The 27,413-nt window shown below is 38.7% G+C and overlaps 1 protein-coding gene and 1 pseudogene across 2 annotated transcripts in view; one reads left to right on the forward strand and one right to left on the reverse strand.

Annotated features, from left to right (window-relative positions):
• The window catches only part of LOC137244056 (uncharacterized protein KIAA0930 homolog), a 35,404-nt gene extending 30,175 nt beyond the window's left edge, over window positions 1–5,229 (reverse strand). The window contains exon 1 of one of the 2 annotated variants that reach the window (XM_067772536.1): window positions 4,392–5,229. In XM_067772536.1, the coding sequence (XP_067628637.1) occupies window positions 4,392–4,506 (115 nt within the window). In that variant the 5' untranslated portion in view covers window positions 4,507–5,229. The remainder of the gene's footprint in view (window positions 1–4,391) is intronic. The other variant, XM_067772538.1, reaches the window with a different exon arrangement.
• LOC137244057 (chitooligosaccharidolytic beta-N-acetylglucosaminidase-like) overlaps window positions 1–27,413 on the forward strand; it is a 70,902-nt pseudogene that overhangs the window by 30,596 nt on the left and 12,893 nt on the right.

The raw sequence follows: 27,413 nt of genomic DNA on the forward strand, positions 1-27,413 counted from the left end.
GGCCGCAAACTTAGCGAGAGAACGTGACCTTATAAGACAGCTTGATCCAGGCGACCCCCAAATAAGGGATATAAACCAACGCATCAGATTGCTTGTGGATGAACACAAGCGGGCGAAATGGGAGGAGCACCTAAGAGGTTGTAACCTCTCTACCGGTGTGGGTAAACTTTGGTCCACCGTAAAGTCCCTATCGAATCCGACTAAGCACAAAGACAAAGTTTCCATCGCCTTTGGCGACAAATTGCTGTCGGACGCGAAAAAAAGCGCGAGCGCTTTCTGCCGACAATATATAATGCATCCTACGCACATAAACACAAATTCAGCGCGTCACCAATCACCATCACCGCTAAAGAGGTTGAGGACGCCATTGGTCGTGCTAAACCATCCAAAGCAGTGGGCCCAGACGGGATAGCCATGCCGATGCTTAAAAGCCTAGGCAAAGAGGGTTTCAAATATTTAGCGCATGTCTTCAATCTGTCTCTTTCCACCTTTGTCATACCTGAGAAATGGAAAATGGCCAAGGTGGTCCCGCTACTAAAGCCTGGGAAACCAGCTAACATAGGTGATTCGTATCGTCCGATATCTCTCCTATCGCCAGTGGCAAAGACGCCTGAAGCCATTTTGCTCCCTTATTTCCAAGCAAATTTGCAGCTAGCCCCTCATCAGCATGGCTTCAGAAAACTCCACAGCACTACCACCGCGCTAAATGCCATTAGCACCCAGATAAATTGCGGTTTAAATCAATACCCCCACCATAGAACAGTACTCGTAGCGCTAGACCTATCAAAAGCTTTTGATACGGTCAACCATGGCTCGTTACTGCAGGACCTGGAAGGGTCTACCCTTCCCCCATGTCTTAAAAGGTGGACCGCAAATTAGCTGGGTGGTCGGCAGGCATCGGTGCAATTTAGAAACGAAACATCAAAAGCAAGGAGAATTAAACAAGGGGTGCCACAGGGTGGTGTCCTATCCCCACTTTTGTTTAATTTCTACATATCTAAGCTACATTCACCACCGGAAAGAGTCACAATCGTTTCCTACAACGATGACTGCACTCTGACTGATCTCTCCAGTTTTTTCGCCTCGCGAAACCTGGCATTATCACCGACTAAATCTTCCGCGACCTTATTCACAACATGGACGCCCCAAATGTCGACCATTTTGAACATCCACGTCGATGGCACTACGCTACCGACTGTCCTACACCCCAAAATCTTGGGTGTGACGTTTGATCAGGATCTAAATTTTGGTGAGCACGCAGCTGCAATTGTTCCGAGAATTCAGAGCCGCAACAAAATCCTCAAATCCCTCGCTGGCAGTACTTGGGGAAAAGATAAAGAAACGCTCATGACTACATACAAAGCAATTAGCCAGCCGATTACGTGCTACGCGTCACCCATATGGTCGCCAAGCCTAAAAATCACCCACTGGAAGAAACTACAGGCCTGCCAAAATACTGCTCTCAGAATTGCCACGGGCTGTCTTCTTATGTCCCCAGAACACCATCTGCATAATGAGGCGAGAATACTCCCCATCAGGGAGAGAAATGAGACGCTGACCAAACAGTTCCTGTTGAATACCCAGAAACCTGGGCATCCCAACAGACATCTGATTGATGAACCAGCACCACCCAGGGGCTTAAGGAGTCATCTCCGTAAGCATTTTGAGGAAATACGGCACCTGAGAACCCAGCCGTATGAAGTTAAAAAACACAAGCAGGTCCTTGGCGAACTCCATAAACAGGCGTCGGACCTTTATGCCGGGAATCGCCCGGTGAATCCAGTACTTAACGAAAATTATCCAAAACTTGCGGAAGAGGAACGCATACTCCCCAGGGAAACGCGTGTCACTCTTGCTCAACTTCGTTCTGGATACTGTAACAGGTTAAACTCTTACCTATCCAGAATCAACCCCGACATATAAAATGTATGCCCCGCTTGCAATGTGTCCCCACATGACACCAACCATCTCTTCAATTGTAATGTGGAACCAACGCCTCTAACACCCCTTTCCTTATGGTCCACCCCTGTTGAAACGGCAAGTTTCCTTGGACTCCCGTTAGAGGATATTGATGACAATTTGTGATCGGTCGCGGCTATTAGGTGGGGCGAGCATTGCTACAACAACAACAACAACAAGAAAAAATATACAAACAATATCCTCAGTGATATCCACTAAAAGGCGTCTGAGCTCTATAATAGCAATTGCCGGGCGAATTCAGTTCATAAAGATACTTCGATAACTTCGATCTGGATACTGTAACAGGTTAAACTCTTACCTAGCCAAAATCAACGGCGGCCACCGTGGTGTGATGGTAGCGTGGTCCGCCTTCCACACCGTATGCCCTGGGTTCACACCTCGGGTAAAGCAACATCAAAATTTTAGAAATGAGGTTTTCAATTAGAAGAAATTTTTTCTAAGCGGGGTCGCCCCTCGGCAGTTTTTCACAAGCGCTCCGAGTGCCGTCAAAAGCTCTCAGTGAAAACTCATTTGCCTTGCAGATGCCGTTCGGAGTGGGCATACAACATGTAGGTCCCGTCCGGCCAATTTGTAGGGGAAATCAAGAGGAGCACGACGCAAATTGGAAGAGAAGCTCGGGCTTAGATCTCTTCGGAAGTTATCGCGCCTTACATTTTTTTTTTTTATTTATCCAAAATCTACCCCGACCATCTCTTTAATTGCAATGTGGAACTAACGCCTCTAAGACCTCTCTCTCTCTCTCTCTGGTCACCCCTGTTGAAACAGCAAGTTTCCTTGTACCCCCGTTAGAGTTTGTTGATGACAATTTGTGATCGGTCCCACCTATTGGATGAGGCGAAGCACTGCTGCTATAACTACAACGACAACAAAAATTCTGCTATGTGCCGAACGGATCTTCATCTTGGCAAAGGTAGAACGCGAAAACGTGTAAAAGATTAAAATATGCAAAAAGAAGGCAGTTGGGAAAAACTTTACAACAGGCATGACGTAGCTGAATGCGTTTATAACTATTTCAACTATCGTAGGAGTGCGAGTTCGACTCCCACTCCCGGGAGAAAAGGCTTTGAAGAGATTTACAAGGTATAATCGAAACAGCTGTCGCCTTGTCCGTCCTGATGTCACGTTGCTTAAATTTTTCCCAAATTATTAAACGATTTATAAAAGTTTAATTTTTTTATATTTATTTACTTTTATTTAAAGTCGACACAAACACAAAGCGGTCGACTAACTATTGTAATAAAACATATATATATGTAAATACTGAACCATTCTTAAAATTAAAAAGTTTAAAAGAGGTACATGGAAAATTAATATGTTATAAAAATTTGATATCGCATTGCATAAGAAAAATAAAATTAAAATATCAGGCTAAACCTAAGAGTATGGCAGTATGTAAAGCGCCAACGAACATTCAAGGCTAATGCAGTTGTACAAATCATTGTAACGTGAGCACCAACGACGCAGGGGACTATTTCTAGCAAAATTTTGCCGGTATAGAGGTAAATGAAAAGGTACAAAATGTCTGGAGGCCCTAGCAGGAACAGCAAAATTTAGTTGACTGACTAGGTCATGAGAGTCAATCACGCTGATGATGAGCTTATGAATGAACATAACGCCGAGTAAAGCTCTACAATTTTCTAGAGATGACAAATTAATTAAAAGAAGCCTATTTCTGTATGGTGGAAGACGCGTACTTGAATCCCAGAGCAGAGATAAATTGAAAACGAAATTTTATATATGTATGAATTGAGCGGGGATTGCCCTCATTCCTGTGTGAATAATCTTCGACAAACATTCAACCTACACAGAGTCCCAGGGCATTTCATTGGTGCTTGAAGTTTTAACTTTACATGAGTGTTCATATGTGTACTACATATGTATGCAAGTATAGGTACACGTTGGTGGTAAACAATAAAAGAGAATGATAACGACAGAATTTAAGTATTATGAATCAGCGCACCAAGAGGACACCAAAAAGCCGGTTAGACGACCAAGGTAAATACACCCTAACCACCCTTAATCTCAAACAATAAAATGCCAAACTTGTAGTCAAAGGGAAAATGTACGTAGGATTTGAATTTTATATAATATATATATAAACAGCAGTTCTATCCATATATACACCTGATAAAAAACACTAATGTACATACATATGACTGATATGCTTGCCTTGTGCAGGCACAATTCAAAGCCACATGCGGCAACAACAAAAGTAACATACATACATATGAAAATGCAAAACATGCTAGACAGGATACAGAGATATTGGACAAATCGATAAAGTACAAATGTAGAGATAATTTTCTAAATGCGTAGGACGACTTATAAAATCACTTGAAAATTATGCATCAGTTCAATTTGAATTAACTAAATTGGAATTTTAACGAATTTATTAATAACGTAATATTTACCATCCTTGAGCAATTGTCGCATTTCTTTGGTGCGCTGAAAGTTTATATCCTCGAGCAGTTGTTGTAATGGAGTCTGTGGTTTAAGTAAAATGCCTGCAGCACTGGCTAATGACATATTGCTTTAAAATTATACAAATTTCTATTTCTTTTGTTTAATAATCAGCAGCGATCTTGCTTGTGGAATGTTGTGGTGAAATTGAAGGGGGGATTTTTTATTAGGGTTTTTCACTTTAATACGCTTATATAACTATGTGCGTAACTTGATTCTTTTGTAGTTCTCTTAAATCTTCAAGCAAAAATTCGTATGAAATATATTTTATAAAATTGCATTTTCTTTTTGCTTCAATTAAAATTTGAAAAACACTTTGAAAATACAATTAATAGTAAAAAGTTCCAAAAAGCAGCAAACAGAAATCGAAAGCGCGTCCTTGTTTAACTAAACCGAACCGTCTGCTAATTTTGCTACTACAAATAGTACTTCGCTTCCACTTTGGTTTTACGAACTCAGCCCAATGCCGAATCAGTCAACTAATTTAGCAATATCTGTATGTAAGTATCCGGCATCCACCCTCGCTGCCTCGTTCCGAACACCTTCAACACTCCACAACAGAGTTTGCAATATTTATCAAAATAAGTTTGTGGCAATCGCAGCGGGAACGCGATGGATGTGCTCCCTTTGTTAAGTTCTTTGCATGCCCCAAGCTTTAGGCTCCTCTTTTTGGTAAAAGTCTTGATATGCACTTTTAATATGAAAACTAATTAATAATTTTTTTTTGTTGCACTTTCAGTTTATTCGGCCTTCCACTGCGCAAATCCCAAAACATGTAATTATAAAACCAGACAAAAAGAAATTAATTTGTTTTGTAAACAAAGGAGACAAGAATTCAGCTGATTATGACGTTCAAAGGGTTGCTGTGGTAAAAAAGTTGTATGTCAATTTGGCTTTTACGCCTCACAGCGTCATCTTTTGTTGAATAGCGTATTAACGAGATTTGAGTTTTTCCAAAGCGCGTCTTTTGAAAATTGGTTATTTTTTTATATGCTTTGCTCGCTGTTTCACCATAGCTCGCTTTTTTTGCGTATTTTTATGGAGAACGGCAGATCGAGCTGACATGACAAAGTAGTTATCCTTAAACTTTTGTTTCAAGCAAAGCATAAGAAGAATATTTTGACCTTTACTTTGGCTAAGGGTGCTTTCACATTTGCGAGTGAACGCGGGTACTTCAGAAATAGTGTAAGGAATACTCCTTTAGGAGTATATGAGTGCTCCAAAACTTATCCGTATTCATACAAAAAATGTGCTCCAATTAACATTGCGATGTCTTAGGAGAGGAGTAGGTGATCCCACTCTCTCTTTGTTTGTGAGTATTCCATAGAGTACATACGCGAGAGTACTTTCCAAAGTAATTTCACTGTATTACTCCATGGAGTACCCACCGCTTCCCAAGGCAGTCGGTTATATGTACCGGAGCGACTCGGGATTTTTCCCGACCAAGGACTGTCATTTCAGTGTAACCCCAATTAATTTGTTGCGTCCCTCCCACAAATTGTCATCCTCCCCTTGCAGCGGGACTGCTCCATATTCTCTTGCTCCGGGAAGGTATCGAATCCAATCCGGGACCGTCTCCTGACCCCGGTCCTGAGAAATGGTTTTGCTGCATCTGCCGGAAAAGATTCTTTTTAGGACGGTCATACTCTGTTCAGTGTGTCTCGCGTAAGGGATGGTTGCATCGGACAGGTTGTTCTGGGCTTGATCCCAAAACCCGACGTCCGCGTAACTTTTATAAATCTTTTGTGGCTCCTTGCTGTTCACGTCCAAGGGCGTCCCGTAGTCTACGCCTTATGCTTGCCCAAGGACGCCCAGTCCCAGGGCCACAACAGCAGTTGTGCCCTAGCCTTCCTCAACCCAGGCGTAGTCACCCGTTACTTACTCCCAGAGTGGCGACGTCTCCCCCTATGCACTTCAGAATTCTCCAGTTAAACTGTAATGGACTAACTGGGAAGATCACGGAGATAGTCGGTTTCATGAAGCGGCACAACATCCGCATTGCTGCGATTCAAGAGACTAAACTCACAGCAAGTTCTGCACTGCAAACCTGTTCTGAGTATAATGTCCACAGAAATGATCGCATGAGCGGAAATGGAGGCGGCCTCGCGTTTATAATACACCACTCTTTGCAATATCATATATTTGATCCTGGCATCGACCGCAGGGACAATGTCTTAGAACGTCAAGGCCTATCTGTCCGGTCAGGCGATGCAAACCTAGAAATCATCAACATCTACATCCCTCCTGTCACCTGTTGCCCCAGTGGATACCGCCCTAATATTAGCGCCTTACTCACTGGCAACAATCGCATTATCTTAGGCGACTTTAATGCCCATCACGATCTATGGCATTCAAATTTTCGGGCGGACAGTAGGGGTGAGATGTTGGCGGATCAAATAGAAGAAACGACGTTCTGCACAATAAACGGAGACGCCCCCACACGTATGTCACAGTTCGCCGGATATCTCAATCGTGAGCTGCCTATACTTATTTCGTTCGAGCGTACCGCCGACTTCATCGTTACAGAAAAACGCACTTTCATAAACTTTAAAAAAGGAAAGTGGGACGAATACAAATCTTTTACAGACAACCTCTTTGCTGCCCTCCCTATCCCGGCTGATGCCCGCCAAGGGGAGCGTGCTTTCCGCAAGGTCATTGAATCCGCCTCGGCACGTTTCATTCCCGCCGGGAGAATTCCCGAAATTCGGACCCACTTCGCGGCGGAGGCCGCAAATTTAGCGAGAGAACGTGACCTTATAAGACAGCTCGACCCAGGCGACCCCCAAATAAGGGATATAAACCAACGCATCAGATTGCTTGTGGATGAACACAAGCGGGCGAAATGGGAGGAGCACCTAAGAGATTATAACCTCTCTGCCGGGGTGGGTAAACTTTGGTCCACCGTAAAGTCCCTATCGAATCCGTCTAAGCACAACGACAAAGTTTCCATCGCCTTCGGCGATAAAGTGCTGTCGGATTCGAAAAAATGCGCGAGCGCTTTCTGCCGTCAATATGTAATGCATTCTACTGTCGACAAAGATAGACGGAGGGCCAACAGACACGCACATAAACATAAATTCAGCGCGTCACCAATTACCATCACCGTCAGAGAGGTTGAAGATGCAATTGGTCACGCTAAACCATCCAAAGCAGTGGGCCCAGACGGCATAGCCATGCCGATGCTTAAAAGCCTAGGGAAAGAGGGTTTCAAATACTTAGCGCATGTCTTCAACCTGTCTCTTTCCACCTTTGTCATACCCGAAAAATGGAAAATGGCCAAGGTGGTCCCGCTACTAAAGCCTGGGAAACCAGCTAACATAGGAGAGTCGTATCGTCCAATATCTCTCCTATCGCCAGTAGCAAAGACGCTTGAAGCCATTTTGCTCCCCCACTTCCAAGCAAATTTGCAGCTAGCCTGTCATCAGCATGGCTTCAGAAAACTCCATAGCATCACCAGCGCGCTAAATGCCCTCAGCACCCAGACAAATTGCGGTTTAAATCAAAACCCCCACCATAGAACAGTACTCGTAGCGCTAGACCTATCAAAAGCTTTTGATACGGTCAACCATGGCACGTTACTGCAAGACCTGGAAGGGTCTACCCTTCCCCCATGTCTTAAAAGGTGGACCGAAAATTATCTGGGTGTTTGGCAGGTATCGGTGCAATTTAGAAACGAAACATCAAAACCAAGAAAAATTAAACAAGGGGTGTCACAGGGTGGTGTCCTATCCCCACTTTTGTTTAATTTCTACATATCTAAGCTACCTTCACCACCAGAAGGAGTCACTATCGTTTCATACGCCGATGACTGCACAATAATGGCCACAGGCCCAGGCCCACAGATCGATGAGCTCTGCAACAGAATAAACGGCTACCTCCCTGATCTCTCCAGTTTTTTCGCCTCGCGAAACCTGGCATTATCACCGACTAAATCTTCCGCGACCTTATTTACAACATGGACGTCCCAAATGTCGACCATTTTGAACATCCACGTCGATGGCACTACGCTATCGACCGTCCTACACCCCAAAATCTTGGGTGTGACGTTTGATCAGGATCTACATTTTGGTGAGCGCGCAGCCGCAAAAAAAAAGAGCCGTAATAAAATCCTCAAATCCCTTGCTGGCAGTACCTGGGGAAAAGATAAAGAAACGCTCATTACTACATACAAAGCAATTGGCCAGCCGTTTACGTGCTACGCGTCACCCATATGGGCGCCAAGCCTAAAAATTACCCACTGGAAGAAGCTACAGGCCTGCCAAAACACTGCTCTCAGAATCGCCACGGGCTGTCTTCTTATGTACCCAGAACACCATCTACATAATGAGGCGAGAATACTCCCCATCAGGGAGAGAAATGAGATGCTAACCAAACAGTTCCTGTTGAATACCCAGAAACCTGGGCATCCAAACAGACATCTGATTGATGAGCCAACACCGCCTAGGGGCTTAAGGAGTCATCTCCGTAAGCATTTTGAGGAAATACGGCACCTGAGAACCCAGCCGTATTGAGCAAAAAACACAAGCAGGTCCTTGGTGAACTCCACAAACAGGCGTTGGACCTTTATGCCGGGAATTGCCCGGTGAATCCAGTACTCAAAGAAAAGTACCCAAAACTTGTGGAAGAGGAACGCATACTCACCAGGGAAACGCGTGTCACTCTTTCTCAACTTCGTTCTGGATACTGTAACAGGTTAAACTCTTACCTATCCAGAATCAACCCCGACATACAAAATGTATGCCCCGCTTGCAATGTGTCCCCACATGACACCAACCATCTCTTTAATTGTATAGTGGAACCAACGTCTCTAACACCCCTTTCATTATGGTCCACCCCTGTTGAAACGACAAGTTTCCTTGGACTCCCGTTAGAGGATATTGATGAAAATTTGTGATCGGTCGCGGCTGTTAGGAGGGGCGAAGCACTGCTACAACAACAACAACATGAAGTACCCACAGAGGATCATATGCCAAAGTACTCCAGAAAAACTACTCAATGGAGTATCTCTCTAAACTGTTCCTGAAATATTACTCCATGGAGTACCGACAAGAGATTACCTGCGAAACTGCTCTTAAAACATTACTCCTTGGAATACTAGCAAAAGAGTACTCGTTAAACCACCCTCGATGGATTACCTATTGAGTAAATACAGGATATTACTTAAGAAAGTACTCTCAAAGCATTACTCCTTGGAGTGGCTATGGAAGAGTACTTCTAAAACTATGGGTAGCGAAGAGGCCACCCAAAATAAAACATAAAATTAATAAAAAAAAAACATATTAGTTTCTTTATTCACGCTAGTTAGTTTCTTATTATGCTAAATAACATAAGAATATTCGTAGTATAAATTAATAATATTGTCACGGATATTAGCATCACTAAGCTATATCATCACTAAGGCGATGCTAAGGCCATGCCAAGCAGTATTTACGTCAATAATCAAGTCATTTATACACATATATAAGGCAGCCGAAAGAGATGTCACACACAGATGCATTTACTTATACGCCTATGTGTACTCGAGAGACTGTAAACTACAAACATTCACATCAATAATTCAATCATTATTTATCTGCATAAACGAATAAATAATTGCGTCTACACATATGTACCATGTACGAATACGAGCAGCGGAGAGTCAATGCACTAACACATGCATATATCTGAGAAGTTTGAGAGCTATTGGACTAGTAGATTCTGGAAGCGCCTAAAAGATGTATAAAATTGTGCAGCTCATGGACAATGCTAGTAGATTCTGGAAAAATGCGAACGAGGAAACCAAAGGGTATAAAAGGCAACAGATGTAGAGGCGCTGAAATTCAGTTTGAGTTGAGCAATCAATCAGTTATTGATTAAGCACGCGATCTGGCGGCCAATAGTAGAGTTTTATTTGAGTTATCAATCAGTTTGGTTATTAAGCCAGCGAGTAGCAAAGTATAAGTGTTATTGTGAAGTACTTTAATAAAGGCCATTTTTCCATTATTCAATATTGGAGTTATTTATTCAACAGTTTAGTGATACGAACTCAGCAGAGGATTGCAAATAAGAGGATTTGCAAATAAATTCGTTACAATATATCTATCTATAAATCTTATAAAATAAAGTCGCTAAATGCCATGTATGCACATAACTTCACACAGAATACTCCGATTTTAAAACGGTTTTTTGCATTTGAAAGCTTAGCTACGTGAGATGGTACGGTTAATATAATTTGAAGATATGTATATATTATAGGGGCGTGGCAAATTGCCAAAATGTAGCAAAAAATCATAAAATTTTTGTTTACACAGCTATAACTCAAAAACGGATGGATGGATTTCAAAAATTCTACTTTTCAGTAAAACTTTGAAATATTTACCTTCGATCTGCATAAAAAAAAATACTTGATTCCTTTCTTATATCAGCCAAATTGTTTAAACAAAAGTAACATTTTTATCAAAAAATGCGTATGTGTGTTTGTTCGCTGTGAACTGTCCGCCCTAATTGCTTTTGAGTGAGGCTTGATGCGACACATACATACGTACATATATAGCATTCGCTGCGTTATTTAACTTCGGGCGTAGGTTTATAGGTATGTATGGATGTACATCACTACATAGTATAAAACAGAGCCGGCCACACAAATACTAAAACAATTGCATAAGTGTGTGTAAAAATTGAGTGACAACTCCCCACAGTGTGCTAAAAGAAAATGTGGACTGTGAAGTTCGAAATTAAAAACGACTCTGGTTATTTGATTTCAAGCTAATCCTAACAATACTTACTTATATTCATATAACTAAGAACGTGGAGGTCGAGCTAGCCAGATAAAAATTTTTATAAAAGAAGGTACGGTGTTTCTTCAATGCAAAATTTACATAAAAAAACGCTTTTTCATTAAGAAAGAACTACAAAACAAAGTAAATGTAAAGATAGAAATATATATTTTCAAGACATAAAGTTATTCAATAAAAAAAAAATGTATAAAAATTAATAAAACTAAGTAGAACGTATAAAAAGTTACTTATATTAAATTGTCAATATTTATTAATAATTAATGAATTATTATTAATTATTAATATTTAAATTGTCAATATTAATATATATGTTCAAAGGAACTTAACAATACTAACTAAAACTTATAAAAAGTCACTTTAACATTGCAGCATATTGTTTTTATTATGTGCCCAAATAGTACCATGGACTTTTCCTTTTGAATTCACTGTTGATTTTAGTGAGTGACAAGCGAAAGCAAACGATCGTGATCGCACATCGTTAGTGTCTGTGTGAAAATACGAACTCAAATTGCACAATGTGCAACTTTTGGCCGGCTCTGTTATAAAACAAAGTCGCTTTTTCTGTCCCTATGTCCCTTTGAATGCTTAAACCAGAGCCGGCCACACAAATACTAAAACAATTGCATAAGTATGTGTAAAAATTGAGTGACAACTCCCCACAGTGTGCTAAAAGAAAATGTGGACTGTGAAGTTCGAAATTAAAAAGGACTCTGGTTATTTGATTTCAAGCTAATCCTAACAATATTTACTTATATTCATATAACTAAGAACGTGGAGGTCGAGCTAGCCAGATAAAAATTTTTATAAAAGAAGGTACGGTGTTTCTTCAATGCAAAATTTACAAAAAAAAAAACGCTTTTTCATTAAGAAAGAACTACAAAACAAAGTAAATGTAAAGATAGAAATATATATTTTCAAGACATAAAGTTATTCAATAAAAAAAAATGTATAAAAATTAATAAAACTAAGTAGAACGTATAAAAAGTTACTTATATTAAATTGTCAATATTTATTAATAATTAATTAATTATTATTAATTATTAATATTTAAATTGTCAATATTAATATATATGTTCAAAGGAACTTAACAATACTAACTAAAACGTATTAAAAGTCACTTTAACATTGCAGCATATTGTTTTTATTATGTGCCCAAATAGTACCATGGACTTTTCCTTTTGAATTCACTGTTGATTTTAGTGAGTGACAAGCGAAAGCAAACGATCGTGATCGCACATCGTTAGCGTCTGTGTGAAAATACGAACTCAAATTGCACAATGTGCAACTTTTGGCCGGCTCTGGTATAAAACAAATTCGCTTTTTCTGTCCCTATGTCCCTTTGAATGCTAAAACCAGAGCCGGCCACACAAATACTAAAACAATTGCATAAGTATGTGTAAAAATTGAGTGACAACTCCCCACAGTGTGCTAAAAGAAAATGTGGACTGTGAAGTTCGAAATTAAAAAGGACTCTGGTTATTTGATTTCAAGCTAATCCTAACAATATTTACTTATACTCATATAACTAAGAACGCGGAGGTCGAGCAGCCAGATAAAACTTTTTTATAAAAGAAGGTATGGTGTTTCTTCAATGCAAAATTTACTTAAAAAAATCACTTTTTCATTAAGAAAGAACTAAAAAACAAAGTTAAAGTAAAGATAGAAATATATATTTTCAAAACATAAAGTTATTCAATAAAAAAAATGTGTAAAAATTAATAAAACTAAGTAGACCGTATAAAAAGTTACTTATATTAAATTGTCAATATTTATTAATAATTAATTATTATTAATTATTAATATATAAATCGTCAATATTAATATGTATGTTGAAAGGAACTTAATAATACTAACTAAAACGTATTAAAAGTAACTTTAACCTTGCAGCATATTGTTTTTATTATGTGCCCAAAAGGTGGCATGGACTTTTCCTTTTGCACTCACTGTTGATTGTAGTTAGTGACAAGCGAAAGCAAACGATCGTGATCGCACACCGTTAGTGTCTGTGTGAAAATACGAACACAAATTGCACAATGTGCAACTTTTGGCCTGCTCTGGCTTAAATCTTTAAAAATACGCAACGGATTTTGATGCGATTTTTTTTAATAGATAAAGAGTGATTGAAGAGGAAGTAACGGATGAACATATTTGACTGAAAATTGGTGGAGGGGTAGCTTAGAACCAGAAGACAGGCATAGGCTAATTTTTATCCCGTTCTGGATAGGGTCTTGAGATCAAAACGTGGACGTGGGTAATCTTGGGATATGTTTGTACAATATGGGTATCGAATGAGTACTTTGATACGGGGTATTTTTCGTACCCGCGGGTAACTAGGGTCTCGAGATATAAGCGAAAACGTGGACGCGGGTACCCCTACAATGTGTTTATAGAATATGGATAACGAATGAAAGCTGTTGATGAGTGCTTTAGTAGAGGGTACTTTTCATACCTATTGGTGACTAGGGTCTCGAGATTGAGGCCAAAACGTGAACCCGGGTACCCCTAGAAAGTGTTTATACAATATGGATAACAAATGAAAGCTTTTGATGAGGGTTTTAGTACAGGGTAGTTTTCATACCTATTTGTGAAGGGTCTCGAGATATAGGCCAAACGTGCATCAGGGTAACACTAGGATGTGTTTTTACATTATGGGTATCAAATTGAAGCTGTTGATGAGTGCTTTAGTACAGAGTAATTTTTATACCGCTGGGTGACTAGGGTCTGAAGATATGGGCAAAACCTGGACCCGGATACCCCTAGAATGTGTGTGCAATATGGATATCAAATGAAAGTTGTTGCTGAGAGCTTTAAAGTAATTTTCATTGTGATATTCGAATTAGTTGCATTAACCTGGCAAAATTGATAAATGTGCATGCGAAGCCGAAATAAAGACATGAATTAATAATACCCACATAACTATTTACATACGTCCTATTCGATTTGCCTGGCAATAAGGGATGAAGAAGAATGGGAAAAACTTTAGAGAAGAGAAAAGAGAGAAGGAGACTGAGAAAGAGATAGAGTGAGACGAAAATAGAGATAGATGTAGCGAAAATACGGTGGGAGGAGTGAATAAAAGGATTAAGAAAAATTGAGGAGGGGGGGGGGCAGAGCTAGACGGAATAATCCTTGTGCCAATTACCAATTTGCACAAGGCTTTGCTCGGTGTGTGCACTGGTTGCGCTATTTGCGCAGAGAACTGCGCCAAAATCAAAACGATTTTGATATTTACGCATGTCAGCAAATATTGCACATGCTTTTTTCTTCGTGTGTGGTGAATCTTACACAGTTTACCTGTGGTTCCTGATAATATAATATCAGTAATTATTGCTTAAAAATGTTAATATCGAAGGCGCAAGGACCATCTCTAGCTTGTAACAGGAATTCACATAAATTCAATAATAAATAATAATTTTTTATACAATTAGAACACATGTTTCATTTGTTGCGCTAGTTGAAAAATGAATATTGCGCAGTGCTGCAATGAGTTGAACTGGTGTTGCAACTAAAATATAAATTTTATAAATACAATGGAAAATAAACGCTTCTGTGCGAGTTTTTCGACTTATACCGTGAATTACCAGCACTGTGGAAAATTGTGATTTTTTTATACAATTAGTGCCTTTTTTAAACAATTAAAATACATGTTTCATTTGTTGCGCTACTTTAAAAATGAATATTGCGCAGTGTTCTTGAGCCGTGTATATCAAAACTTTCATTTGCACAAATTTCGTCGTTTTATATTTGCGCATGGTTTTTGTGTCATGTATGGACCGTAGAAGGATTCACCTGGTCAGTGAAAATATACTCCGGAAAGTCATCAAGTGGATTGAGAGAAGTCGGTTTGTCAAAAAGTGTTTGCGAGGATCTGATCATTGAGTTGAAAGGTGAAGGTCGAACTTTATATGTAGACAACTTTTACACAAGCTATGAATTGGTTCGTTCAATGCTAGATCAAAAAACACATGCTGTCGGTACACTCCGTGCCAACAATAAACATTTCCCAAAAGAATTTACGGTTGCTCCTATAAAGAAAGGCGAAGTAGATGGCTAGAGAAGATGGTACAGTTGTGCTGAAGTGGAAAGATAAACGCGACGTCAGAATGTTATCTACGAAACATGCCCCGATAATGGTATCCACTTCAGGTGGAGCAAGTAATCCTGCAGAGCCTTCAACTAGTCGAGGACCGAGATTTAAAAGACGATCAACAGAAAAGCCATTGGTTGTGGTAGAATATAATAAGGGAAAATCAGGCATTGATCTTTCCGACCAAATAGCTTCTTACTCAAATACCCTTCGCAAAGGGTTAAAATGGTCTCGACAGCTGGGAATTGAACTTTTACTCGGACTTTCCGTGGTAAATGCCTTTACTGTGTATAAAGCAGCTACGCATAAAAACATTAATATACGCACATTCCGTGAACGCGTTGCTAAGGACTTAATAGATCTCACATTCCCGCATCCTGTATCGCAATCAAAACATATTATCACAAAAAGAGTAGATGATAATAATAAAAGCATCCGACGGGCTTGCGTTTTATGCTACTCTTAATCAAAAAAAGACTTAGTCGAAAGGAAGCAAGAAAAAATATTAAAAGGACAACTACATACTGTCCGCAATGCCCCAACACTCCCCATTTTTGCATTGATTGTTTTCCAAAATATACACATCTTAAAAATTAATGCAAGTTAAAAAACATATCCTAATATTTTTGTATCTTTTTTTAAACTTTTTTTTCCCAAATATCGAATGAATTCCAATAAATTTTCAAATCTAAAAAGCACCTCCAACATTTTATCATAAAACCCGCAAAAATCCAGATAAAAAAAAAAAAATTATGGTACTAGGAAAACATTAAAAAAACATTGTAATGTCAAACAGAACTGCACGACAATATCTAATGCGAAACAATACCTGTCGCACGTTTTCGTACGACGCACAGTGGCGCCTTTTGAGTTTTTTCTTTGCAAATCATAACTTTTGAACCAATGAAGATATTTTAAAAATTTAAAATGCAAATGAAAGCTAATTACTTGTGTGAAAGCTCAGAATGTCAAAGATACAGGGTGCTTCAAAAAAATTCGTCAAATTCCAAAATGCAAAAACAAAATGTTTTTAGTAAAAAAAAAATAAATAAAATGAGATGTGTCTTGTAATGACGTATTTAAGCATTAAATAAGATAAACTAATGATTTTGATAAGATAGCGTGGCACTGCGCACTTATGATAAAAAGTTTTATCTAAGTAGTCACGTAATCAATAACTACCAAAATCGATTGACGTATTGTTTCTTTTAAATGGCAATACTCTTATAAAACTCAAATGTCCGTTTTTGGTGCCACAATAACAAGGTGCTTCAAAATTCATCGTAAAATTTTACACGTTTTTATACTCAGTTGAGCAGAGCTCACAGAGTATATTAAGTTTGATTGGATAACGGTTGGTTGTAAATATATAAAGGAATTGAGATAGATATAGACTTCCATATATCAAAATAATCAGGATCGAAAAAAAATTTGATTGAGCCATGTCCGTCCGTCCGTCCGTTAACACGATAACTTGAGTAAATTTTGAGGTATCTTGATGAAATTTGGTATGTAGTTTCCTGAGCACTCATCTCAGATCGCTATTTAAAATGAACGATATCGGACAATAACCACGCCCAATTTTTCGATATCGAAAATTTCGAAAAACCGAAAAAGTGCGATAATTCATTATAAAAGACCGATAAAGCGACGAAACTTGGTAGATGAGTTGAACTTATGACGCAAAATAGAAAATTAGTAAAATTTTGGACAATGGGCGTGGCACCGCCCACTTTTAAAGAAGGTAATTTAAAACTTTTGCAAGCTGTAATTTGGCAGTCGTTGAAAATATCATGATGGAATTTGGCAGGAACGTTACTCTTATTACTATATGTACGCTTAATAAAAATTAGCAAAATCGGAGAAGGACTACGCCCACTTTTAAAAAAAAATTTTTTTAAAGTAAAATTTTAACAAAAAATTTAATATCTTTACAGTATATAAGTAAATTATGCCAAGATTCAACTCCAGTAATGATATGGTGCAACAAAATACAAAAATAAAAGAAAATTTAAAAATGGGCGTGGCTCCGCCCTTTTTCATTTAATTTTTCTAGGATACTTTTAACGCCATAAGTCGAACAAAAATTAACCAATCCTTTTGAAATTTGGTAGGGGCATAGTTTTTATGGCGCTAACTGTTTTCTGTGAAAATGGGCGAAATCGGTTGATGTCACGCCCAGTTTTTATACACAGTCGTCCGTCTGTCCTTCCGCATGGCCGTTAACACGATAACTTGAGCAAAAATCGATTTATCTTTACTAAACTCAGTTCACGTACTTATCTGAACTCGCTTTATCTTGGTATGAAAAATGAACGAAATCCGACTATGACAACGCCCACTTTTTCCATATCGAAAATTACGAAAAATGAAAAAAATGCCATAATTCTATACCAAATACGAAAAAAGGGATGAAATATGGTAAGGTAATTGGATTGTTTTATTGACGCGAAATATAACTTTAGAAAAAACTTTATAAAATGGTTGTGACACCTACCATATTAAGTAGAAGAAAATGAAAAAGTTCTGCAGGGCGAAATAAAAAACCCTTAAAATCTTGGCAGGTATTACATATAAAAATAAATTAGCGGTATCCAACAGATGATGTTCTGGGTCACCCTGGTCCACATTTTGGTCGATATCTGGAAAACGCCTTCACATATACAACTACCACCACTCCCTTTTAAAACTCTCATTAATACCTTTAATTTGATACCCATATCGTACAAACTCGTTCTAGAGTCACCCCTGGTCCACCTTTATGGCGATATTTCGAAAAGGCGAACACCTATAGAACGAAGGCCCACTCCCTTTTAAAAATACTCATTAACACCTTTCATTTGACACCCATATCGTACAAACAAAGTCTAGAGTCACCCCTGGTCCAGAAAGGCCCACTCCCTCTTAAAATACTCATTAACTCCTTTCGTTTGATACCCATATTGCACAAACGAATTCTAGAGTCACCCCTGGCCCACCTTTATGGCGATATCTCGAAACGGCGTCCACCTATGGAACTAAGGATTACTCCCTTTTAAAATGCTCATTAACACCTTTCATTTGATACCCATATCGTACAAACGCATTCTAGAGTCACCCCTGGTTCATCTTTACGGCGATATCTCGAAAAGGCGTCCATCTATAGAACTTAGGTCCACGCCCTTTTAAAATACTCATTAATACCTTTCATTTGATACCCATATCGTACAAACGCATTCTAGAGTCAACCCTGATCCACCTTTATGGTTATATCCCTAAATGGCGTCCACCTATAGAACTATGGCCCACTCCCACATAAAATACTCTTTAATGCCTTTCATTTGATACACATGTCATATAAACACATTCCAGGGTTTCCCTCGGTTCATTTTCCTACATGGTTATTTTCCCTTATGTTGTCACCATAGCTCTCAACTGAGTATGTAATGTTCGGTTACACCCGAACTTAACCTTCCTTATTTGTTTTTTTTTTTAATTTACAAGCCAAATATGTATTTTATTAATAACTAAAAGTTATTGAAAATGGTTCAATGAAATATTATTTGAGCTAAATATTAAACAGCCAACGAATTTTGGAAAAGGGGCACTGCCCACATATGCTAAAAAGTTTGATCTTAGTAACCGCTTTACAAATTTGTACCAAAATCGATAGACGTATTGATTTCTATAAAAATTTAATACTCGTTTGACGGCGAAATGCCTAAGCTTTGAAATAAATTTGATAAACTTCAGAGAAATGCAATAACGAAAAGTATATATTTATAAATTACTAAATTAATTAATTCGTTTATTTGAAATAAAAAATTAACTGGTACATACATATTTTATTTTTCAATAAAGTAACAAAATTGATTAGTAAATCTCTTTTTCATTGTTGTGATAAGAAGTGAGAAACTTATTCTATCTTAACATAGTCATCGTCACTGGAACATATATCTAACAAAGCAATCATTTCTGAGCTATACGCATCTGTAGGATCTTTTTATGTTCTTACATACCTCATAGATGATATGACTGGATCAGAAGAGATAGCTAACATGTTGAAAAGGTCTTCGTTTTGTCTAACTCGTGATACTTTGCAGGTGTTCATACATCTATATCTTTTGTAGTCCTTGTTCTTAGATTCTTGAGCTTCTTCAGACAATTCTCTTAATGGTAAGCACTGGTACTCTATTAAATCTTTTCCATGTGCTAAAATTGTATGTACCGTTGGTGTAAGTTTCTTCTCAGGATACTTTTAATGCAGCATATTCTCCAAATTTGGGTCTATTAACTTGTTCATGGCAGCTTAAAATATTTAAAATTACTCCCAATCTTTTCACAATATCTCTATCAACTCTTGTTATGTGAGCAGTCACTTCATCGTTTTCAAAAAATCTTCTTGAGGAGTTACCATCATTTGTATTTCCGTATCCATACTTTGGACAGTCAACTCTAAGGCCAATCTCTTTATAGAATGCATCCTGAATTATTTTTTTCTCCTGTTTTGTAAGGAGACATGTTGTATTGTCGTCAAAAACTTCTCCTTGTTGTGGTAGTGTATAAGCCAGCTTGAAAACAAATTCCATACATCTTATCCTAGCATGCAAAGGAGATATTCCATACTCATAATTTAGTTCGTCAGTTATTGAATCATCAAGATTTTCAAAGTCCTTTTGGCTTTTACAAATTGGATATTTCATTGTAGATGTCGTATTTGTTATTAAGTTCAAAACTTTTCCGTCGACCATTGTTAGAAGAAAATCATGCTTTATTTTAATGACATTCCCCTCTTCAATTTCAATTATTGTTGTTTCTAATTTGGCAATTTGATTTTTTATATCACTCACTATAGCTTTTATGAGTTCCGAAGACTCCTTCTCGTATTTAAATAATATCGGGCGGCACAATATAGTTGATGACGGACGTGGATTTTTCCAATATTCTGAAGCTTCATCTTTTAGTCGTAATGGAACAATAGAAGACATAAACATATTACTATCTGTAATTGTTTCATCGTCTACATTTATTCTTTGTTTATATGCGCTTTGTGCTGATGATCCATCACAGCCACACTTAGTTATCAATGCTAGATCCTTTGGCAGTGAGTTCAACTTTCCTTCAGTAAAACTTTGAAGGAGTCGTGTATACGTATGATCCTAAGTTTTGTAGCTCAATTTCAGCTGATACTTCGGTCATTTTGGGACTTAGAGGAACTGCTTCTTTCTTGGCTTGAGTAATTTTTTTGCATCCAGGTAAAATATCGGCATTACGTTGCAATAATGACTTACGCAATATAATATATTTTTTCTTCGTTAAGGCGAGATCTATAAACAGCGCCAAAGGTTCTTCGGGAGTGTATTTCCTAGTTAGCGCATTTGGTGGTGTGGGAATGCTGTTTTTGATCCTCTGCTGTTATATGAGACTTCACGTTTTCTTCGTCTTTTTTTATATTTAATAGCCAGTACTTCTGAAAGATGAGTCGTGGCCATAGCTTTTGTGGTATCAGACAGCTTCCTTTTCCTTGTGTAGGTAAAACAATCTTCTATGGGTTTTGTTGGTCTCCCTCTAGTTGGCTTGGTTGACGTGCTAGGCGTTTCTTCGTCCAAAAAAGTTTTGTCAGCTAGCCACTTTTCATGCTTACTTAGAAATTTTGAATTGTTACGATAGACGTCCTTCCATTTTCTTTCTATCATAATGTATTGTAAACAAATTTTTTCTTCCAGGCCTTCCTTTTCTTTAATGCTTGTTTCACTCGCTAATTCTCTCATAATAGCCTCAACGAAGTCCCGTCTTGACTTTGTAGATTTAAACACCGCAAATACTTTTGAGTTTTCTAGATACATATTAGAATTGGCGTCGAGCGTATCTGACTAAATATTAAACTGTGAACTATATTTAAAAATACTATTCACTTTATTTAAGTAAACAGAATACTTAGTTCCTTAATCTCCAAAAGACGATTGATAGTGTGCATTGTATGATGGATAGCTTTATATACTTACTCAAATTATTAAAATGAATTTCAGGTATACAATTCGTAACTAAAAAATGTATGTTGTTTACAAGTTCCAATAACAAAAACGACCTTACGGCCGTACTGAATTATATATACCTGCTCAGGCGCGTATATATGCCCAAGGCTGTTTAACTTTATTTGAAGTAAAAAGTGAAGTTGCAGCTGGACGCAGGTAGACTTTATGAATTTAGATAACAGAATATTTCATAAATAACTACTGTTAATTTGACGGAGCACATATTTTAACATTTTTTTTTTCATCAAAGTTTTAAAAAGGGCCTAAAAATAGGCATTTCGAAAAACATATCCGCCAACTTTTAACAAAAAAAACAATTTTTTTTTGTTTCAATCCTAAATTAAACTATCTTTAATTGCTATACAAGAAACCGACAACCGGCCGCCTTATTTACTCACAAAACCATTTTAAATACAACGAAAAAGAAGACAAATTTCAAATGTTTCCCAATGTTGAAAATTGGTCAACTTTGAGCGGCTCTACCTGGTAAACTATAATTTTCTGTGAAGAACATGTATTAGATTTAGCGAACGCTTTCATGATTTTTTTGATTTTTGCCATGCTTTAACGGCAAAGGCGCCACTGTGCGACGTGGCACTCCAGGAAGTATTAGGTGTCGCACCAAAACGTGCGACATGGCAATCAATGTGTTAAGGCTTTACCATTTACTTAGGCAACAATTAATTTCAGAAAAGAAAACGCTATAAAGGGTGTATTATTGAACAATGTCAAAACGGAGCAAAAACGAAATCCTATGATCAGCCGGTTTCGGTGTAGCCTTTTTTAGTGCAAGAGTTTGTTATAAACTTTTTAGCTATTTAAGGGCTTTCATATGCTAAATGATATAGTTCAATGGATTGAGGCTTGGTGAATATGCTGATCATTAAAGAAAATGTGGTATGCGTTGGGTTAAGCTGGAACTATTTTCGCTGTAAATCTTGGCCTTTTCACCTCAATAGCTTCTTCATCTTTTAGTGGCACTGCTTCGCCCCATCCAGGGCGGAACCATACAAATTCAATGTATGTATGTATTTTATTTTTGTAATTCGATAAAATGTCAAATTAGATAAAATAAAGTACCTACCAATCAGCGAAATTCCGACCGTCACCTAAATGGGTCCGCCATGGCCCCATTCAATAAGGGCGATCATTCACGAATTGTCATAAATTTTTTTTCTAAATGAAGTCCATAGATGTTTTGGTGCTAAAGGCGTTGGCTTCACAATGAAACGAAAATTGGAGTCATATGGGAACAAATCACATTCAAGACAAAGATTGCGTATTTTAAGGTTGATATTGGAAAAGTTTGCAGTGCCGGAGTGAGGAGCGCCTACTTGGGGTGTTTGCTTTTTTCGTCTCCAGTTAAGCTGCAATGCGGATGTTATGCCTTCAATCAAAATCGCGAGTACCGGCGTGGCCCAGGCTCAGAGTGCCACAAAGCATGTGCCGGGACCCGGTATTGTTGGGTGAGCGCCTAGGCAGCATGCTGCAACAAATGCACCACTCAGGCGGATACCGTTGCGGAGCCAGCTTCTAGCATCGCAGGAGCATCATCCGAGGCATGACCTGCACTGGGAAAATGCCACAATCGTATACATATGTGACCTGGAATCATCAAACGACCCTATGGCCAATCATTCTCTCGTCGTTTCTTGTTAAGACGTTTGAGCGGTTGATTGACCTGTACCTACGGGAAAGGATACAACGGGGGTTACTGTTGGCTTCACAGCATGCATACTGCAAGGGCAGATCGACGGAAACGGCTCTCCATTCGATTGGTGAGTTTAGGAGTCGAAGCGGCTGTGGTTGAATTTATTAGCAAACTTTTATGCGGCAGAATTGTCGCAGCGGAGTGGGGACAGCCATAATTAAGAGGAAGGTGTGCAGTGGCACGCCACATGGGGGTGTCCTATCTCCTTTGCTCTGGGTTGTGGTAGTCAACGAGCTTCTTGTGGAGCTGGAAGCCAATGGTTGTCGGGTGGTTGCCTATGCAGATGAACTCGCTATCCTAGTCACAGGCAAATTTCTGGGCACCCTGCGCGATGTTCTGCAGGGGTACCTGGATACTGTGGCTAGGTAGGCTGAATCATGTGGATTGGCGGTCAACCCGGGAAAAACGGAATTGATTCTTTTTACAAGGAGATATAAGATGCCCGATTCCAGAACTCCCTCGATTGGAGGGGTACCGTTGGCACTTTCTGATAGGGTTAAACATTTGGGCATTGTTTTGGACAATAAGCTGTCCTGGAGACCCAATGTGGAAAATCGTGCCGCCGTTGCCTTGTACTGCTGCAGAGGGACTATCGGAAAGAGATGGGGACTCTCGCCAGGAGTAGTACACTGGCTTTGTGAGATGGTGGTCAAACCGATTCTGCTATATGGAATGCTGGTCTGGTGGAAAACACTGGAAACGGCGAGCACCTCCAAAATGTTAATGTCCGTGCAACGGACGGCCCTGATCGGTGTCACTGGCGCTCTCAGAACAACACCTACCTTGGCACTGAACGTCATGCTGAACATATACCTAGTAGATATTGCGGGAAAGGCGGCCGCGGCAAGGTCGTTGGTCAGGATTCGTGATATGGGCTATAAGCTTTCTAACTGCGGACACTCTAGCCTTCTTACCGGTTTCGAATTTATCTCGGACAGAACGGACCATTGTATGTCGATAACTGCTCCCTATACAACCTTCACCCCAGTCATTCCACCGAGAGAGGAGTGGGGAAAAGGAATTATCTGGGGCATGGGACCGGTTAACTTGTTCACGGATGGGTCGAAGTTGGACCGAAAGGTTGGCGGGGGGTCTTTTGTAAAAGGCTAAATGTAAGCGGCAACTTTAAGTTGGCTGATCACTGCAATGTATTCCAAGCGGAAGTTGCTGCGATTAAGGATGCGGTGGATGGAATGCTATCCATTGCTACTACGGTTAGGAAGTTTAACATCTACTCTGATAGCCAAGCGGCTATTAAGGCCTTGAGCTCAATTATAGTGCGATCGAGGGTGGTCTGGGAGTGCCTGACTTCGCTTGCGATTGCATCGAATTATTTTACAATTAAGATTATCTGGGTCCCGGGCCATAGTGATATCCGGGGTAACTGTCAAGCGGATCTCTTAGCCCGCATCGGTACAACTGAACCGGATGAAGATGGTTGTAGGGATTTCGGGATTCCGCTGGCCACATGTGGATTGCTCCTCCATAGCTGGGCCTCGAGTCAGCTCAGAAAACGTTGTGCGGACACCACATCTTGCAGGGTAGCAAAATCTTTCTGGCCGAAAGTGGATGACAGGAGGTCTGCTGAAATAATTATTAAGGCTCACCTATCAATGGTCATTGGTTTTTGACAGGGCACTGTCCCATGGGTATCCATGCGGTACGTCTCAATATACTGGAAACCCCATCCTGCTGCAGCTGGATGGTGGATGATGAGGTGGAATCTCCAAATCACTTTATGCTAGATTGCCCAGCTTTTGCCAGAACTAGGCGAGAGTACTTCGGTCGAGACTCACTTAGATCTCCCGAGGATTTATCCAAAGTTGAGATCGGTATCATTCGGAGCTTTATCGTTGCTACCCAACGATTCTCTAAGTAGCTAGATCTAAGTCACCGTTAGTTTTGGTGTATGTGGTATCACAATGGACCTTCGTGTTGTCCAAGTGACCTATCCTTATCAGGGCAGGTACAACCTAACCTAACCTAACCTAATACTTACATTAAGTAGTAATAATACTAAAAGATAGAAAATAATTAGGTAGGTCCTAGGTACTAGTCATCACACTCCCCATCAATCTAGGGCGTTGATCAGAAAAATAAATAAAAGCGTTGGGCGCGTGAAATTTCTAAAACCGTGAGGCGTAGCTTAACCTAATTAAGGTTCAGTTGATCGTACTTATGGATATATGAAAATATTATTTGTAAAGATATGAGCGGTTGACTATCAATAGAAATTTGACGCGACCCACGCTTTTATTTATTTTTCTGATCAATGCCCTAGATTGATGAGGAGTGTGAGTACTAGTACCTAGGACCTACTTAATTATTTTCTATCTTTTAGTATTATAACTACCTAATGTAAATATGGGTTGCAATAAAACCGTTTAACTTAAACATTTTTTTATTTATTTTATTTGAATATCTCAATTCTTGCGGCATCTAGCGTGATTTTTTTTACTAAAGCGGTTTCTATTTCTGTATGTCAAATATGTTTTCCAAATATGAACCAAATCGAACCACCTATACGATTTTTTGAATATCTCGATCCCTGCGCCACCTAGCTTCGATTTTTTTCATAGGTCGCTTTCTATTCAAGTATGTATTATGTGTTCCCAATATGAGCCAAATCCGACCACAAATACGATTTTTTGAAATATTTCGATCCATGCGCCACCTATCGGAGTTTTTTCTTATTATTGCATTATCATCGGGTTCTTAACTATATTACAAGTTTCAAGCTTGTAGCTTATCGGGAAGTTACCTACTTGAATTTTAATTACAAAATTCGTTCACAACGGCCGTGCGGCCGGCCTGTCAAGTCAAGGTAAATAAAACCGTTTAAAAACAATTAAAGATGTCTCCCCATTTCTTCTTACAATAAAACTCGATAAGAGAAATATCATTGATTCAAAACTATTTTTTTCTAAGTTATAGCTTATTATTCTAGTCTACGACCCTTTAAAACTTGTTTTATATCTAAGTTGATATTTCATTTACAGTCCTGTATACGGCTACGCATGTCGGCAAAACATATGTAAAAAAGTTAAATTAACTGAGGAGACCAATGGGACAGCCACCAGTTTATCGGTGTGTCGTATCCCAGCAAACACAGTTTCTAAGTTAGAGAAATGTTGTAGTTTTACATTAGAATTATAATGTAGTTCTCTAATGCATTTCGAATCGAAAACTAGGTTAGAATTCGACTGTGAAACGATTCGAATAACACTAGAAATGTGATGTTATGATTATTGTCACAGTTATCGATTATTTGCACGACATGATCAGTCATCCTTAGTGTTATACAAACATAATAATACTTGTGTGGAAATATTATAAGCTGCGAAAGAAGTTTATTTTATTTATAATAATAAATACTAGTAAGTGAAAATGGATCAAAAAAAGTTAAAAAGGGAAAGCGACCAGATTATTGAAGTGCTATTGAGTGACATGAAGAAAACGCATCCGTACCTCAAACCAATGGTGAGCTCAGTCCTAGGGAAATAAGTGGAAGCGAAAATTTCGACACAATAACTAGTACTGAAAACTGTGAAACATAAGATTTTGAATTATTTTTATTTGATTATAATTTATAAGCTGATAACCAAATAAAAGTATTTGAAACAATGAAAATTTCGCTGATTTTAAATAACTGACCTTAATTGCGCATCACTTCAAAATTCTCATTAGAAACCCATTAGCAATTGACGTTAGAATTCGATTAGAATTCTAACCCTTTTCTCGATATCGAGAACGAAGTCCCCTTTTTGTTGAGAATGCTATAATTCGCGACAGTTTCGCAAATCGTCCTCTAACATTTTACCTTAGAGAAATACATTAGAATTCGATTCGCCTTCTAATCGTTTTCTAACCTAAATATTTGTTGGGATGCTTTGTGGTGACGCGAAAGTGGGTACCGTCTGGCCCATGCCAACGGGAAATGTAAACCATTGTGAATGATAACTAAGTGTGATATCTTATGCATAGACGTCAAAATTACAAAGTGATTGGATCACCTGATTTGTATTTGACTATCGCTGTCTCATTCTGTATATCTTTCTATCACCCGCTGAAGATAGGCGCCGCCATATTGAACACCCTGTCAAAGCGCTAAAAAGTAGCCATATTGAACATCCTGTCAGGCATTTGACAGATAAGATATCACACTTAGTTATCATTCACAATGATGTAAACGCTCAAGATGATTTGTTAAATGTTAATATGAGGAGAATATTTTTTAAATATCCCACTAACATCAGCCAACAACAACCACTTTGGAAAGCAAGTAAAGTAAGGTTTTTAAAACTGTTAAAAAATGAAAATAGAAAGATGAACACCGTAAAAGATGGCGGTTCCAAGTTAGGGATTATAACAGAAGTAAATGAAGA

Source organism: Eurosta solidaginis, chromosome 3 (genome assembly GCF_040869045.1).
Source record: "Eurosta solidaginis isolate ZX-2024a chromosome 3, ASM4086904v1, whole genome shotgun sequence".
NCBI lineage: Eukaryota > Metazoa > Arthropoda > Insecta > Diptera > Tephritidae > Eurosta > Eurosta solidaginis.